General features: G+C 38.5%; 2 protein-coding genes and 3 non-coding genes across 5 annotated transcripts; 3 read left to right on the top strand and 2 right to left on the bottom strand.

The window, feature by feature from the left end:
* Positions 1-750: 750 nt before the first annotated feature.
* Positions 751-857, top strand: LOC145151686 (small nucleolar RNA R71). Its single transcript, XR_013732247.1, has one exon. It is a non-coding gene; the product is annotated as a small nucleolar RNA R71 (small nucleolar RNA).
* Positions 858-3,419: 2,562 nt separating this feature from the next.
* On the bottom strand, positions 3,420-5,851 carry LOC145129854 (uncharacterized). The gene is made up of 4 exons (XM_079064673.1): positions 5,785-5,851; positions 5,003-5,664; positions 4,309-4,921; positions 3,420-4,015 (listed from the first exon to the last, which is right to left on the bottom strand). The coding sequence occupies exons 1-4, from the start codon at positions 5,849-5,851 to the stop codon at positions 3,420-3,422; spliced, it is 1,938 nt and encodes a 645-aa protein (XP_078920799.1).
* Positions 5,361-5,467, top strand: LOC145151607 (small nucleolar RNA R71). Its single transcript, XR_013732172.1, has one exon. It is a non-coding gene; the product is annotated as a small nucleolar RNA R71 (small nucleolar RNA).
* Positions 5,852-8,005: 2,154 nt separating the features above from the next.
* Positions 8,006-10,437, bottom strand: LOC145129863 (uncharacterized). The gene is made up of 3 exons (XM_079064682.1): positions 9,589-10,437; positions 8,895-9,507; positions 8,006-8,601 (listed from the first exon to the last, which is right to left on the bottom strand). The coding sequence occupies exons 1-3, from the start codon at positions 10,435-10,437 to the stop codon at positions 8,006-8,008; spliced, it is 2,058 nt and encodes a 685-aa protein (XP_078920808.1).
* On the top strand, positions 9,947-10,053 carry LOC145151635 (small nucleolar RNA R71). Its single transcript, XR_013732199.1, has one exon. It is a non-coding gene; the product is annotated as a small nucleolar RNA R71 (small nucleolar RNA).
* Positions 10,438-12,818: the final 2,381 nt, after the last annotated feature.

Raw genomic sequence — 12,818 nt, forward strand, 5'->3', positions numbered from 1 at the left:
TTCTTTTCGGGAAGTTGTGGAGATAATTTGTTATTCACCAAAGTAGTGAGTTGACCAACTTGGACTTCTAAACCATGAATCGATGCTTGATGATTTCTTAATGAAGCTTGCTGGTCAATCATCATTTTGTGCTGTTCTTTCATCATATTCATGTGTTCCTTTAGCACTGCATCGATATCATCATGTCTTCTCTCGGATGCTTCCATAAACCGGGTCAACATGTTTTCCAAGTCTACTTTCTTTTCGGCTGGTGGTTGCTCTTTTTGATAGAAGCCTCAGCTTGTCTGCTTAAATTTCTCTTCCTTTTGCTTCTTGTATTCATCATATGGCAGCCACTCTTTCTTTGGTTTTCTCCAATCCTCATCATACTTATCCCCACTCGAGTAGCAAACTTGAGCCCTTTTGTTCCCATACTCATCCAAGTTACAATCTTTAGTCAAGTGTGGTCCATTATATCGTTCACACCCAACTTTAATTGCATGAATTGATTGGTCCATTTGTGTCAATCTCCGATCCATAGTATTGAGCATCGCCATCATAGCAGCCATTTCTTCAGAATGCGTACCCCCACTACCTTTTGCTCCATCTTGTCTTGGGTTCTGGTACTCACGAGAGTGTCTAGCGAATTCTTCAACTAACTCCTTGACCTCACTTGGATTCTTCTTTGTCAATGGCCCTTGAGAGTCAAGGAGTTGTCTTTTCATAATATTGACCCCATCGTAGAAAATAGACATCTCTTGTTGAACATTTAGATCATGTTGAAGACAATTCCTTAACAATCCCTTGTAGCGCTCCCAAGCTTCGTATAGTGACTCCCCCGGCTGTTGCTCAAAGTTGGCTATTGCCTTCTTGAGTTTAGCTATTTTGGAAGGTGGGAAAAACCGATCTAGAAATTTCTCACGCATTTGAGCCCAAGTAGTGATTGTACCAGGAGGAAGTGCTTTCAACCAGTCTTTTGCAGCTCCTTTGAAAGTGACTGGCAGCATCCTTAGTAATATGGTGTCTCTGTTAACATTCAGGACATTGAAATAGTCAGCAATGTCGTTAACTTCATCTAGATGCTTAAATGCATCTTCATGATCCCTATAAAATGGGATATCCTTTAGTGCAGTGAGGATATGTCCCTTCAGCTCGAATGTGGCAGTGGAAAGTATTGCTGGTTGTACTAAACCTGGACCAACATCTTCACGAATTCGCTTCTTGTAAGCTCCCATTGACATTTCTTCAATGTTTGCCATCTCGTTTCTTGGCTCGTTCTCGGGTTCACTCGTATAAAGTCCAAACTCAGTCTCGAAGTCGTACTTGGATTCGGTTGGGAAAGGTATTTGATCTAAGCTTTCAACTTTGCTCTTATCCTTTGAAGATGAACTTGACTCTCCTGTTTTCTTCCCCGACTTCTTTGAGAACACTAACTTGAGTTCTTGTAAGGGTGTCTTCTTTGGTGTTTGATCTTCCTTTACGTTCTTATCTTTCTTTTTGTGAAGGGTTGACTCTGGATCTTCAAGTGGTGGCACCAAAGGTGTATTGGACCCTCTGGTCATGTACTCCTGAAAAAATAAACAAAATAAAAACGTAAAACTGAACTAAAATAGAAAGGCAAACTAAAAACAAAGAAAACTGGGTTCACAGGATTCACGTTGTAAGCCCGTAAAGCTCACGTCGTGAGTTCTGTAATGCAGAAAAAAATTTGAAACTAAAAAAAAATAACTCTTTGCAGGTTTTACCCCACAAAAAGGATCGATTAATTTAATGAAAATAAATTAGCAATTACTAAGTCGTTCCCCGGCAACGGCGCCAAAAACTTGATGTGCACAAAAGTACCCACTAATTTTATAATTTATAACCTAACTAACTTAACTAACTAAAATGCACCTAGGCAGTGTACCTAGTCGAATTATCGAATAGTTGGGTAAGTCGGGTGTCGATCACAGGGAACAGTGTTAACTAATTAATCTACTTACTACTAAATTAATCTAATTATTAACAGCTTAAAAGGGTTTTATCTGATTTTACAAGATCAGACGAACTTTACTCAAATTCAATCAATTACTAAAACACTTCTGTTAGTTCGAATCCACTTTCTATCAATGATTTATAATTTAGCTATGACAATTACTGTTGGTACCAATTAAGATGGTATTAGCAATTTAGTTCTAAATCTACTAACTTTAATTGATTCATGTAAGTCTATGTATGGTCACACAATAGTTAACATAGAATCAATTATTGAATAATATTGGAGCCATGTAAGATTGATTAATCAAAACACAATTACAGTCATAATATGAGTTCTCTAGCACATCTTAATTCAATGATTCAATTACTTATCTAAGACTGGTTTGATCTTAGCTCTAATAAACTAGTGTTCACTGAATTATTAGGTATTCAAATTCATGCAGATTTGTATTCACTAACTACACAGAACAAGGATGTAAAGCAATCAAATATTAAATTAAACATGCTAGGTAAAATCAATCAACACAAGCATATTACCAACAAGTAAAGTCAAATCTAATGCATCAAAACCATGAGTTCCAGCTTCATCTAGCTAACAGAAGCAGCTAGATTTAGCTGGACATTGTAACATCCCAAATTTCGAGGCCAAAAATTTCATTTTTAAATAAGTAATTCATAAGATAGTTTACCAAACATTGCCAATGTCATATCATATTTTTTAAAACCATAGCAGCGTGTCTGAAAACCATAACATCGAAAGTAATAAAAATCAGAGTACAATCCCAAAAAACTCCGTGCGGAAATCATGTGTGTGATGCGCTGCTACACAGCCGGCTCCTTCCCCTTTGACGAAGAGGTACCTGAAACGACAACCAGAAACTGTAAGCACAAAACTTAGTGAGTTCCCCCATCATACCACATACCATATAATATCGTCGGTATCTTTCAACCGGTAACTGTCATCGGTATCTTTCAACCGGTATCAGTCATCGGTATCATTCAACCGGTAATTGTCATCGGTATCTTTCAACCGGTATCTGTCATCGGTATCTTTCATCCGGTATCTGGGGACTATTTCAACCGGTATCTGGGCTATACAAATGGGCCATTCAATTTAAAGATTAAGTGGGCCGGACTACTATCAGGTAATGAATTGGGTAATATATCGGCCTAAAAAGGAATCTGTAAGTCATACTAGACTCACGTCGTGAACCATAATGATTCACGCCGTGAGTTCGTCTGTTTCTCAAAAATTAAATTGTAATTAATTATTACCACTTAATTAAACTGACCCCAATCTAAGTGCTATATTATGTATAAAGTGATTTGGATGATATGATCGATTTCCCTAAAACTAAAAATGCAAAAACTAAAAAGAAAAATAAAGAAAACGCAAACCAAACTCGGGTTGCCTCCCGAGAAGCGCTTCTTTTTGAGGAGTCTTGAGCTGGACTACGTGCCTCCTACGTTGAATCTTCAGATGAGTCCACCACCTGGATCTTTTGCTCCTTCCATCGCCTCTTGTATGCTTGGAATCGTCTAATGTACGCCTTCTTTGAGTTTTCCTTTTTAGCCTTGACTTCGTCTCCATCGAGCTTGCGTTTTATCCCTTTAGTCTCTAATTTGTCTTCACACTTAAGCTCCATAGTATCCTTCTCTTCCTTCACCACTGGAGTAGTGCGTTTGACTTGATTAATTGTCTTGATTTCTTCCTCCATAAGCTTTTGTAATTCTTCATGTTCATTCTCTTCTTCAATATTGAACACTTCACCTTTAACATCATATCCTTGAAATCCATCTTGTATTCCAAAATCTTCCTTATCATCACCAACCCTTAGTGTAAGCTTAGATTCACGAACATCAACTAGAGCGCCAACAGTATTTAGCAAAGGGCGACCAAGAATGATTGGGATATTTGCATCCTCTTTCATATCCATAATTACAAAATCAACTGGGAAAACAAACTTCCCAATTTTAACAAGGATGTCTTCCATAATTCCTCTTGGATGCGTCACCGAACGATTGGCCATGTGGATGTTCATTTTGTTGCCTTCATTTTCTGAATATTTAACTTTTGGTAGAACGAAAAAGGCATCAAATTTATGCTAGCCCCGGAATCGGCTAAAGCATAAGTCTTCAAATTGTTACCAAATTCACATGGAAGAGTGAGGCGTCCGGGATCTCCCATCTTCTTAGGTAACTCTCCCAATACAGCCCTTGAACTTTGCTCACTAAGAATCACTTGAGAATTCTTCTTTAATTCATGTCGAGTGTCTATTAGATCTTGTAGGAACTTCGCGTATTCTGGAATTTTTGATAATTAATTAATAAAAGGAGTATTAATAGGAATACCCTTTATTTGTTGAATAAACTCCAGATGTTCCCTTTCCAGTGGACTAAGATTAGTTCGGGACGGGAATGGCAAAGGCGGTTTATAAGCTGGAACAGATACGAAATTTTTTTGTTCAGACCGGGTCCACGACGTGAGCATAGCGGGCTCACGACGTGAACTGGGTATTCCAGCAGATTCTTCATTTTCGAGTTTCGGCTTCTTCGGCTTTGGATCGGGCTGCTTTGGTTCCACTTCTAGTGCCTCCAAAAATTCAGAGATTGCCTCTTCTTCAGTATCAATAGCCATAACATGAGGTTGAGCTTTCTTTTCGGGAAGTTGTGGAGATAATTTGTTATTCACCAAAGTAGTGAGTTGACCAACTTGGACTTCTAAACCATGAATCGATGCTTGATGATTTCTTAATGAAGCTTGCTGGTCAATCATCATTTTGTTCTGTTTTTTCATCATATTCATGTGTTCTTTTAGCACTGCATCGATATCATCATGTCTTCTCTCGGATGCTTCCATAAATCGGGTCAACATGTTTTCCAAGTCTACTTTCTTTTCGGCTGGTGGTTGCTCTTTTTGATAGAAGCCTCGGCCTGTCTGCTTAAATTTCTCTTCCTTTTGCTTCTTGTATTCATCATATGGCAACCACTCTTTCTTTGGTTTTCTCCAATCCTCATGATACTTATCCCCACTCGAGTAGCAAACTTGAGCCCTTTTGTTCCCATACTCATCCAAGTTCAAATCTTTAGTCAAGTGTGGTCCATTACATCGTTCACACCCAACTTTAATTGCATGAATTGATTGGTCCATTTGTGTCAATCTCCGATCCATAGTATTGAGCATCACCATCATAGCAGCCATTTCTTCAGAATGCGTACCCCTACTACCTTTTGCTCCATCTTGTCTTGGGTTCTGGTACTCACGAGAGTGTCTTGCGAATTCTTCAACTAACTCCTTGACCTCACTTGGATTCTTCTTTGTCAATGGCCCTTGAGAGTCAAGGAGTTGTCTTTTCATAACATTGACCCCATCGTAGAAAATAGACATCTCTTGTTGAACATTTAGATCATGTTGAGGACAATTCCTTAACAATCCCTTGTAGCGCTCCCAAGCTTCATATAGTGACTCCCCCGGCTGTTGCTCAAAGTTGGCTATTGCCTTCTTGAGTTTAGCTATTTTGGAAGGTGGGAAAAACCGATCTAGAAATTTCTCACGCATTTGAGCCCAAGTAGTGATTGTACCAGGAGGAAGTGCTTTCAACCAGTCTTTTGCAGCTCCTTTGAAAGTGACTGGCAGCATCCTTAGTAATATGGTGTCTCTGTTAACATTCAGGACATTGAAATAGTCAGCAATGTCGTTGACCTCATCTAGATGCTTAAATGCATCTTCATGATCCTTCCCATAAAATGGGATATCCTTTAGTGCAGTGAGGATATGTCCCTTCAGCTCGAATGTGGCAGTGGCAGGTATCGCTGGTTATTATAAACCTGGACCAACATCTTCACGAATTCGCTTCTTGTAAGCTCCCATTGACATTTCTTCAATGTTTGCCATCTCGTTTCTTGGCTCGTTCTCGGGTTCACTCGTATAAAGTCCAAACTCAGTCTCGGAGTCGTACTCGGATTCGGTTGGGAAAGGTATTTGATCTAAGTTTTCAACTTTGCTCTTGTCCTTTGAAGATGAACTTGACTCTCCCGTTTCTTCCCCGACTTCTTTGAGAACACTAACTTGAGTTCTTGTAAGGGTGTCTTCTTTGGTGTTTGATCTTCCTTTACGTTCTTATCTTTCTTTTTGTGAAGGGCTGACTCTGGATCTTCAAGTGGTGGCACCAAAGGTGTATTGGACCCTCTGGTCATGTACTCCTGAAAAAATAAACAAAATAAAAACGTAAAACTGAACTAAAATAGAAAGGCAAACTAAAAACAAAGAAAACTGGGTTCATAGGATTCACGTTGTGAGCCTGTAAAGCTCACGTCGTGAGTTCTGTAATGCAGAAAAAAATTTGAAACTGAAAAAAATTAACTCTTTGCAGGTTTTACCCCACAAAAAGGATCGATTAATTTAATGAAAATAAATTAGCAATTACTAAGTCGTTCCCCGGCAACGGCGCCAAAAACTTGATGTGCACAAAAGTACCCACTAATTTTATAATTCATAACCTAACTAACTTAACTAACTAAAATGCACCTAGGCAGTGTACCTAGTCGAATTATAGAATAGTTGGGTAAGTCGGGTGTCGATCACAGGGAACGGTGTTAACTAATTAATCTACTTACTACTAAATTAATCTAATTATTAACAGCTTAAAAGGGTTTTATCTGATTTTACAAGATCAGACGAACTTTACTCAAATTCAATCAATTACTAAAAACACTTCTGTTAGTTCGAATCCACTTTCTCTCAATGGTTTATAATTTAGCTATGACAATTACTGTTGGTACCAATTAAGATGGTATTAGCAATTTAGTTCTAAATCTACTAACTTTAATTGATTCATGTAAGTCTATGTATGGTCACACAATAGTTAACATAGAATCAATTATTGAATAAGATTGGAGCCATGTAAGATTGATTAATCAAAACACAATTACAGTCATAATATGAGTTCTCTAGCACATCTTAATTCAATGAGTCAATTACTTATCAAAGACTGGTTTGATCTTAGCTCTAATAAACTAGTGTTCACTGAATTATTAGGTATTCAAATTCATGCAGATTTGTATTCACTAACTACACAGAACAAGGATGTAAAGCAATCAAATATTAAATTAAACATGCTAGGTAAAATCAATCAACACAAGCATATTACCAACAAGTAAAGTCAAATCTAATGCATCAAAACCATGAGTTCCAGCTTCATCTAGCTAACAGAAGCAGCTAGATTTAGCTGGACATTGTAACATCCTAAATTTCGAGGCCAAAAATTTCATTTTTAAATAAGTAATTCATAAGATAGTTTACCAAACATTGCCAATGTCATATCATATTTTTTAAAACCATAGCAGCGTGTCTGAAAACCATAACATCGAAAGTAATAAAAATCAGAGTACAATCCCAGAAAACTCCGTGCGGAAATCATGTGTGTGATGCGCTGCTACACCGCCGGCTCCTTCCCCTTTGACGAAGAGGTACCTGAAACGACAACCAGAAACTGTAAGCACAAAACTTAGTGAGTTCCCCCATCATACCACATACCATATAATATCGTCGGTATCTTTCAACCGGTAACTGTCATCGGTATCTTTCAACCGGTATCAGTCATCGGTATCTTTCAACCGGTAACTGTCATCGGTATCTTTCATCCGGTATCTGGGGACTATTTCAACCGGTATCTGGGCTATACAAATGGGCCATTCAATTTAAAGATTAAGTGGGCCGGACTACTATCAGGTAATGAATTGGGTAATATATCGGCCTAAAAAGGAATCTGTAAGTCATACTAGACTCACATCGTGAACCATAATGATTCACGCCGTGAGTTCGTCTGTTTCTCAAAAATTAAATTGTAATTAATTATTACCACTTAATTAAACTGACCCCAATCTAAGTGCTATATTATGTATAAAGTGATTTGGATGATATGATCGATTTCCCTAAAACTAAAAATGCAAAAACTAAAAAGAAAAATAAAGAAAACGCAAACCAAACTCGGGTTGCCTCCCGAGAAGCGCTTCTTTTTGAGGAGTCTTGAGCTGGACTACGTGCCTCCTACGTTGAATCTTCAGATGAGTCCACCACCTGGATCTTTTGCTCCTTCCATCGCCTCTTGTATGCTTGGAATCGTCTAATGTACGCCTTCTTTGAGTTTTCCTTTTTAGCCTTGACTTCGTCTCCATCGAGCTTGCGTTTTATCCCTTTAGTCTCTAATTTGTCTTCACACTTAAGCTCCATAGTATCCTTCTCTTCCTTCACCACTGGAGTAGTGCGTTTGACTTGATTAATTGTCTTGATTTCTTCCTCCATAAGCTTTTGTAATTCTTCAAGTTCATTCCCTTCTTCAATATTGAACACTTCACCTTTAACATCATATCCTTGAAATCCATCTTGTATTCCAAAATCTTCCTTATCATCACCAACCCTTAGTGTAAGCTTAGATTCACGAACATCAACTAGAGCGCCAACAATATTTAGCAAAGGGCGACCAAGAATGATTGGGATATTTGCATCCTCTTTCATATCCATAATTACAAAATCAACTGGGAAAACAAACTTCCCAATTTTAACAAGGATGTCTTCCATAATTCCTCTTGGATGCGTCACCGAACGATTGGCCATGTGGATGTTCATTTTGTTGCCTTCATTTTCTGAATATTTAACTTTTGGTAGAACGAAAAAGGCATCAAATTTATGCTAGCCCCGGAATCGGCTAAAGCATAAGTCTTCAAATTGTTACCAAATTCACATGGAAGAGTGAGGCGTCCGGGATCTCCCATCTTCTTAGGTAACTCTCCCAATACAGCCCTTGAACTTTGCTCACTAAGAATCACTTGAGAATTCTTCTTTAATTCATGTCGAGTGTCTATTAGATCTTGTAGGAACTTCGCGTATTCTGGAATTTTTGATAATTAATTAATAAAAGGAGTATTAATAGGAATACCCTTTATTTGTTGAATAAACTCCAGATGTTCCCTTTCCAGTAGACTAAGATTAGTTCGGGACGGGAATGGCAAAAGCGGTTTATAAGCTGGAACAGATACGGAATTTTTTTGTTCAGACCGGGTCCACGACGTGAGCATAGCGGGCTCACGACGTGAACTGGGTATTCCAGCAGATTCTTCATTTTCGAGTTTCGGCTTCTTCGGCTTTGGATCGGGCTGCTTTGGTTCCACTTCTAGTGCCTCCAAAAATTCAGAGATTGCCTCTTCTTCAGTATCAATAGCCATAACATGAGGTTGAGCTTTCTTTTCGGGAAGTTGTGGAGATAATTTGTTATTCACCAAAGTAGTGAGTTGACCAACTTGGACTTCTAAACCATGAATCGATGCTTGATGATTTCTTAATGAAGCTTGCTGGTCAATCATCATTTTGTTCTGTTTTTTCATCATATTCATGTGTTCTTTTAGCACTGCATCGATATCATCATGTCTTCTCTCGGATGCTTCCATAAATCGGGTCAACATGTTTTCCAAGTCTACTTTCTTTTCGGCTGGTGGTTGCTCTTTTTGATAGAAGCCTCGGCCTGTCTGCTTAAATTTCTCTTCCTTTTGCTTCTTGTATTCATCATATGGCAACCACTCTTTCTTTGGTTTTCTCCAATCCTCATGATACTTATCCCCACTCGAGTAGCAAACTTGAGCCCTTTTGTTCCCATACTCATCCAAGTTCAAATCTTTAGTCAAGTGTGGTCCATTACATCGTTCACACCCAACTTTAATTGCATGAATTGATTGGTCCATTTGTGTCAATCTCCGATCCATAGTATTGAGCATCGCCATCATAGCAGCCATTTCTTCAGAATGCGTACCCCTACTACCTTTTGCTCCATCTTGTCTTGGGTTCTGGTACTCACGAGAGTGTCTTGCGAATTCTTCAACTAACTCCTTGACCTCACTTGGATTCTTCTTTGTCAATGGCCCTTGAGAGTCAAGGAGTTGTCTTTTCATAACATTGACCCCATCGTAGAAAATAGACATCTCTTGTTGAACATTTAGATCATGTTGAGGACAATTCCTTAACAATCCCTTGTAGCGCTCCCAAGCTTCGTATAGTGACTCCCCCGGCTGTTGCTCAAAGTTGGCTATTGCCTTCTTGAGTTTAGCTATTTTGGAAGGTGGGAAAAACCGATCTAGAAATTTCTCACGCATTTGAGCCCAAGTAGTGATTGTACCAGGAGGAAGTGCTTTCAACCAGTCTTTTGCAGCTCCTTTGAAAGTGACTGGCAGCATCCTTAGTAATATGGTGTCTCTGTTAACATTCGGGACATTGAAATAGTCAGCAATGTCGTTGACCTCATCTAGATGCTTAAATGCATCTTCATGATCCTTCCCATAAAATTGGATATCCTTTAGTGCAGTGAGGATATGTCCCTTCAGCTCGAATGTGGCAGTGGCAGGTATCACTGGTTGTACTAAACCTGGACCAACATCTTCACGAATTCGCTTCTTGTAAGCTCCCATTGACATTTCTTCAATGTTTGCCATCTCGTTTCTTGGCTCGTTCTCGGGTTCACTCGTATAAAGTCCAAACTCAGTCTCGGAGTCGTACTCGGATTCGGTTGGGAAAGGTATTTGATCTAAGTTTTCAACTTTGCTCTTGTCCTTTGAAGATGAACTTGACTCTCCCGTTTCTTCCCCGACTTCTTTGAGAACACTAACTTGAGTTCTTGTAAGGGTGTCTTCTTTGGTGTTTGATCTTCCTTTACGTTCTTATCTTTCTTTTTGTGAAGGGCTGACTGGATCTTCAAGTGGTGGCACCAAAGGTGTATTGGACCCTCTGGTCATGTACTCCTGAAAAAATAAACAAAATAAAAACGTAAAACTGAACTAAAATAGAAAGGCAAACTAAAAACAAAGAAAACTGGGTTCATAGGATTCACGTTGTGAGCCTGTAAAGCTCACGTCGTGAGTTCTGTAATGCAGAAAAAAATTTGAAACTGAAAAAAATTAACTCTTTGCAGGTTTTACCCCACAAAAAGGATCGATTAATTTAATGAAAATAAATTAGCAATTACTAAGTCGTTCCCCGGCAACGGCGCCAAAAACTTGATGTGCACAAAAGTACCCACTAATTTTATAATTCATAACCTAACTAACTTAACTAACTAAAATGCACCTAGGCAGTGTACCTAGTCGAATTATAGAATAGTTGGGTAAGTCGGGTGTCGATCACAGGGAACGGTGTTAACTAATTAATCTACTTACTACTAAATTAATCTAATTATTAACAGCTTAAAAGGGTTTTATCTGATTTTACAAGATCAGACGAACTTTACTCAAATTCAATCAATTACTAAAAACACTTCTGTTAGTTCGAATCCACTTTCTCTCAATGGTTTATAATTTAGCTATGACAATTACTGTTGGTACCAATTAAGATGGTATTAGCAATTTAGTTCTAAATCTACTAACTTTAATTGATTCATGTAAGTCTATGTATGGTCACACAATAGTTAACATAGAATCAATTATTGAATAAGATTGGAGCCATGTAAGATTGATTAATCAAAACACAATTACAGTCATAATATGAGTTCTCTAGCACATCTTAATTCAATGAGTCAATTACTTATCAAAGACTGGTTTGATCTTAGCTCTAATAAACTAGTGTTCACTGAATTATTAGGTATTCAAATTCATGCAGATTTGTATTCACTAACTACACAGAACAAGGATGTAAAGCAATCAAATATTAAATTAAACATGCTAGGTAAAATCAATCAACACAAGCATATTACCAACAAGTAAAGTCAAATCTAATGCATCAAAACCATGAGTTCCAGCTTCATCTAGCTAACAGAAGCAGCTAGATTTAGCTGGACATTGTAACATCCTAAATTTCGAGGCCAAAAATTTCATTTTTAAATAAGTAATTCATAAGATAGTTTACCAAACATTGCCAATGTCATATCATATTTTTTAAAACCATAGCAGCGTGTCTGAAAACCATAACATCGAAAGTAATAAAAATCAGAGTACAATCCCAGAAAACTCCGTGCGGAAATCATGTGTGTGATGCGCTGCTACACCGCCGACTCCTTCCCCTTTGACGAAGAGGTACCTGAAACGACAACCAGAAACTGTAAGCACAAAACTTAGTGAGTTCCCCCATCATACCACATACCATATAATATCGTCGGTATCTTTCAACCGGTAACTGTCATCGGTATCTTTCAACCGGTATCTGTCATCGGTATCTTTCAACCGGTATCTGGGGACTATTTCACCCCTTGATCATACAATAACAAGGTATAATCATACAATCAGGCATAACTGGCAACTGACCTACCCCCTTGATCCTAAAGATTGATGCCAGGGAAAAACTAATCCCTACCACTACCATTATCACACATAACATATCATACAGGCATATCCCATGACCAAAGCACATAACCATACCAAGATAATTATCACAAAGACAATTATCTAACAACTACCATTATTGGTGGGCCGACATTGTGGCCTTAGACCCACCCCTACTGGAAGGTAACACACCTCGAACGAGTAGCTGCTGATAATCTGCGCGGGAAATCTCTGTCTGCTGCTGCTCCGGAAATCCTCCGGTTATAATCCGTACAAATAACTTAATTAGAGTCTGATATCTATTCCTAGGGTAAGATGACCATTTTACCCCTGACCAAGTCCAAGTCAAAATCAAAGTCAGAGTCAACTTCCAGTTGACCTGACTCGCCGAGTTGGGCCGCCAACTCGTCGAGTCCCTATCTCTTCAATTATCCTCATCCACGTCTCTACTCGTCGAGTTTAGCAACGACTCGATGAGTTCTCCTTCTAAAACAACCCCAAATGAACCTTCATTCGACTCGTCGAGTTGTATGAACAACTCGTCGAGTTCATCTTCATCCTAT

Source organism: Lactuca virosa, chromosome 1 (genome assembly GCF_052849685.1).
Source record: "Lactuca virosa cultivar CGN04683 chromosome 1, Lactuca_virosa_CGN04683_v6, whole genome shotgun sequence".
Classification (NCBI taxonomy): Eukaryota; Viridiplantae; Streptophyta; class Magnoliopsida; order Asterales; family Asteraceae; genus Lactuca; species Lactuca virosa.

What these genes read in the sequence shown, in the direction of transcription:
- LOC145129854 (XM_079064673.1), bottom strand. Translation starts at nt 5,851, where the DNA reads ATGGCAAACATTGAAGAAATGTCAATGGGAGCTTACAAGAAGCGAATT. An exon ending in ATGGGAACAAAAGGGCTCAA is followed by an intron (nt 4,922 to 5,002) that starts GTTTGCTACTCG and finishes GATGAATACAAG; the next exon opens with AAGCAAAAGGAAGAGAAATT. An exon ending in GTTTATTCAACAAATAAAGG is followed by an intron (nt 4,016 to 4,308) that starts GTATTCCTATTA and finishes TTAAATATTCAG; the next exon opens with AAAATGAAGGCAACAAAATG.
- LOC145129863 (XM_079064682.1), bottom strand. Translation starts at nt 10,437, where the DNA reads ATGGCAAACATTGAAGAAATGTCAATGGGAGCTTACAAGAAGCGAATT. An exon ending in ATGGGAACAAAAGGGCTCAA is followed by an intron (nt 9,508 to 9,588) that starts GTTTGCTACTCG and finishes GATGAATACAAG; the next exon opens with AAGCAAAAGGAAGAGAAATT. An exon ending in GTTTATTCAACAAATAAAGG is followed by an intron (nt 8,602 to 8,894) that starts GTATTCCTATTA and finishes TTAAATATTCAG; the next exon opens with AAAATGAAGGCAACAAAATG.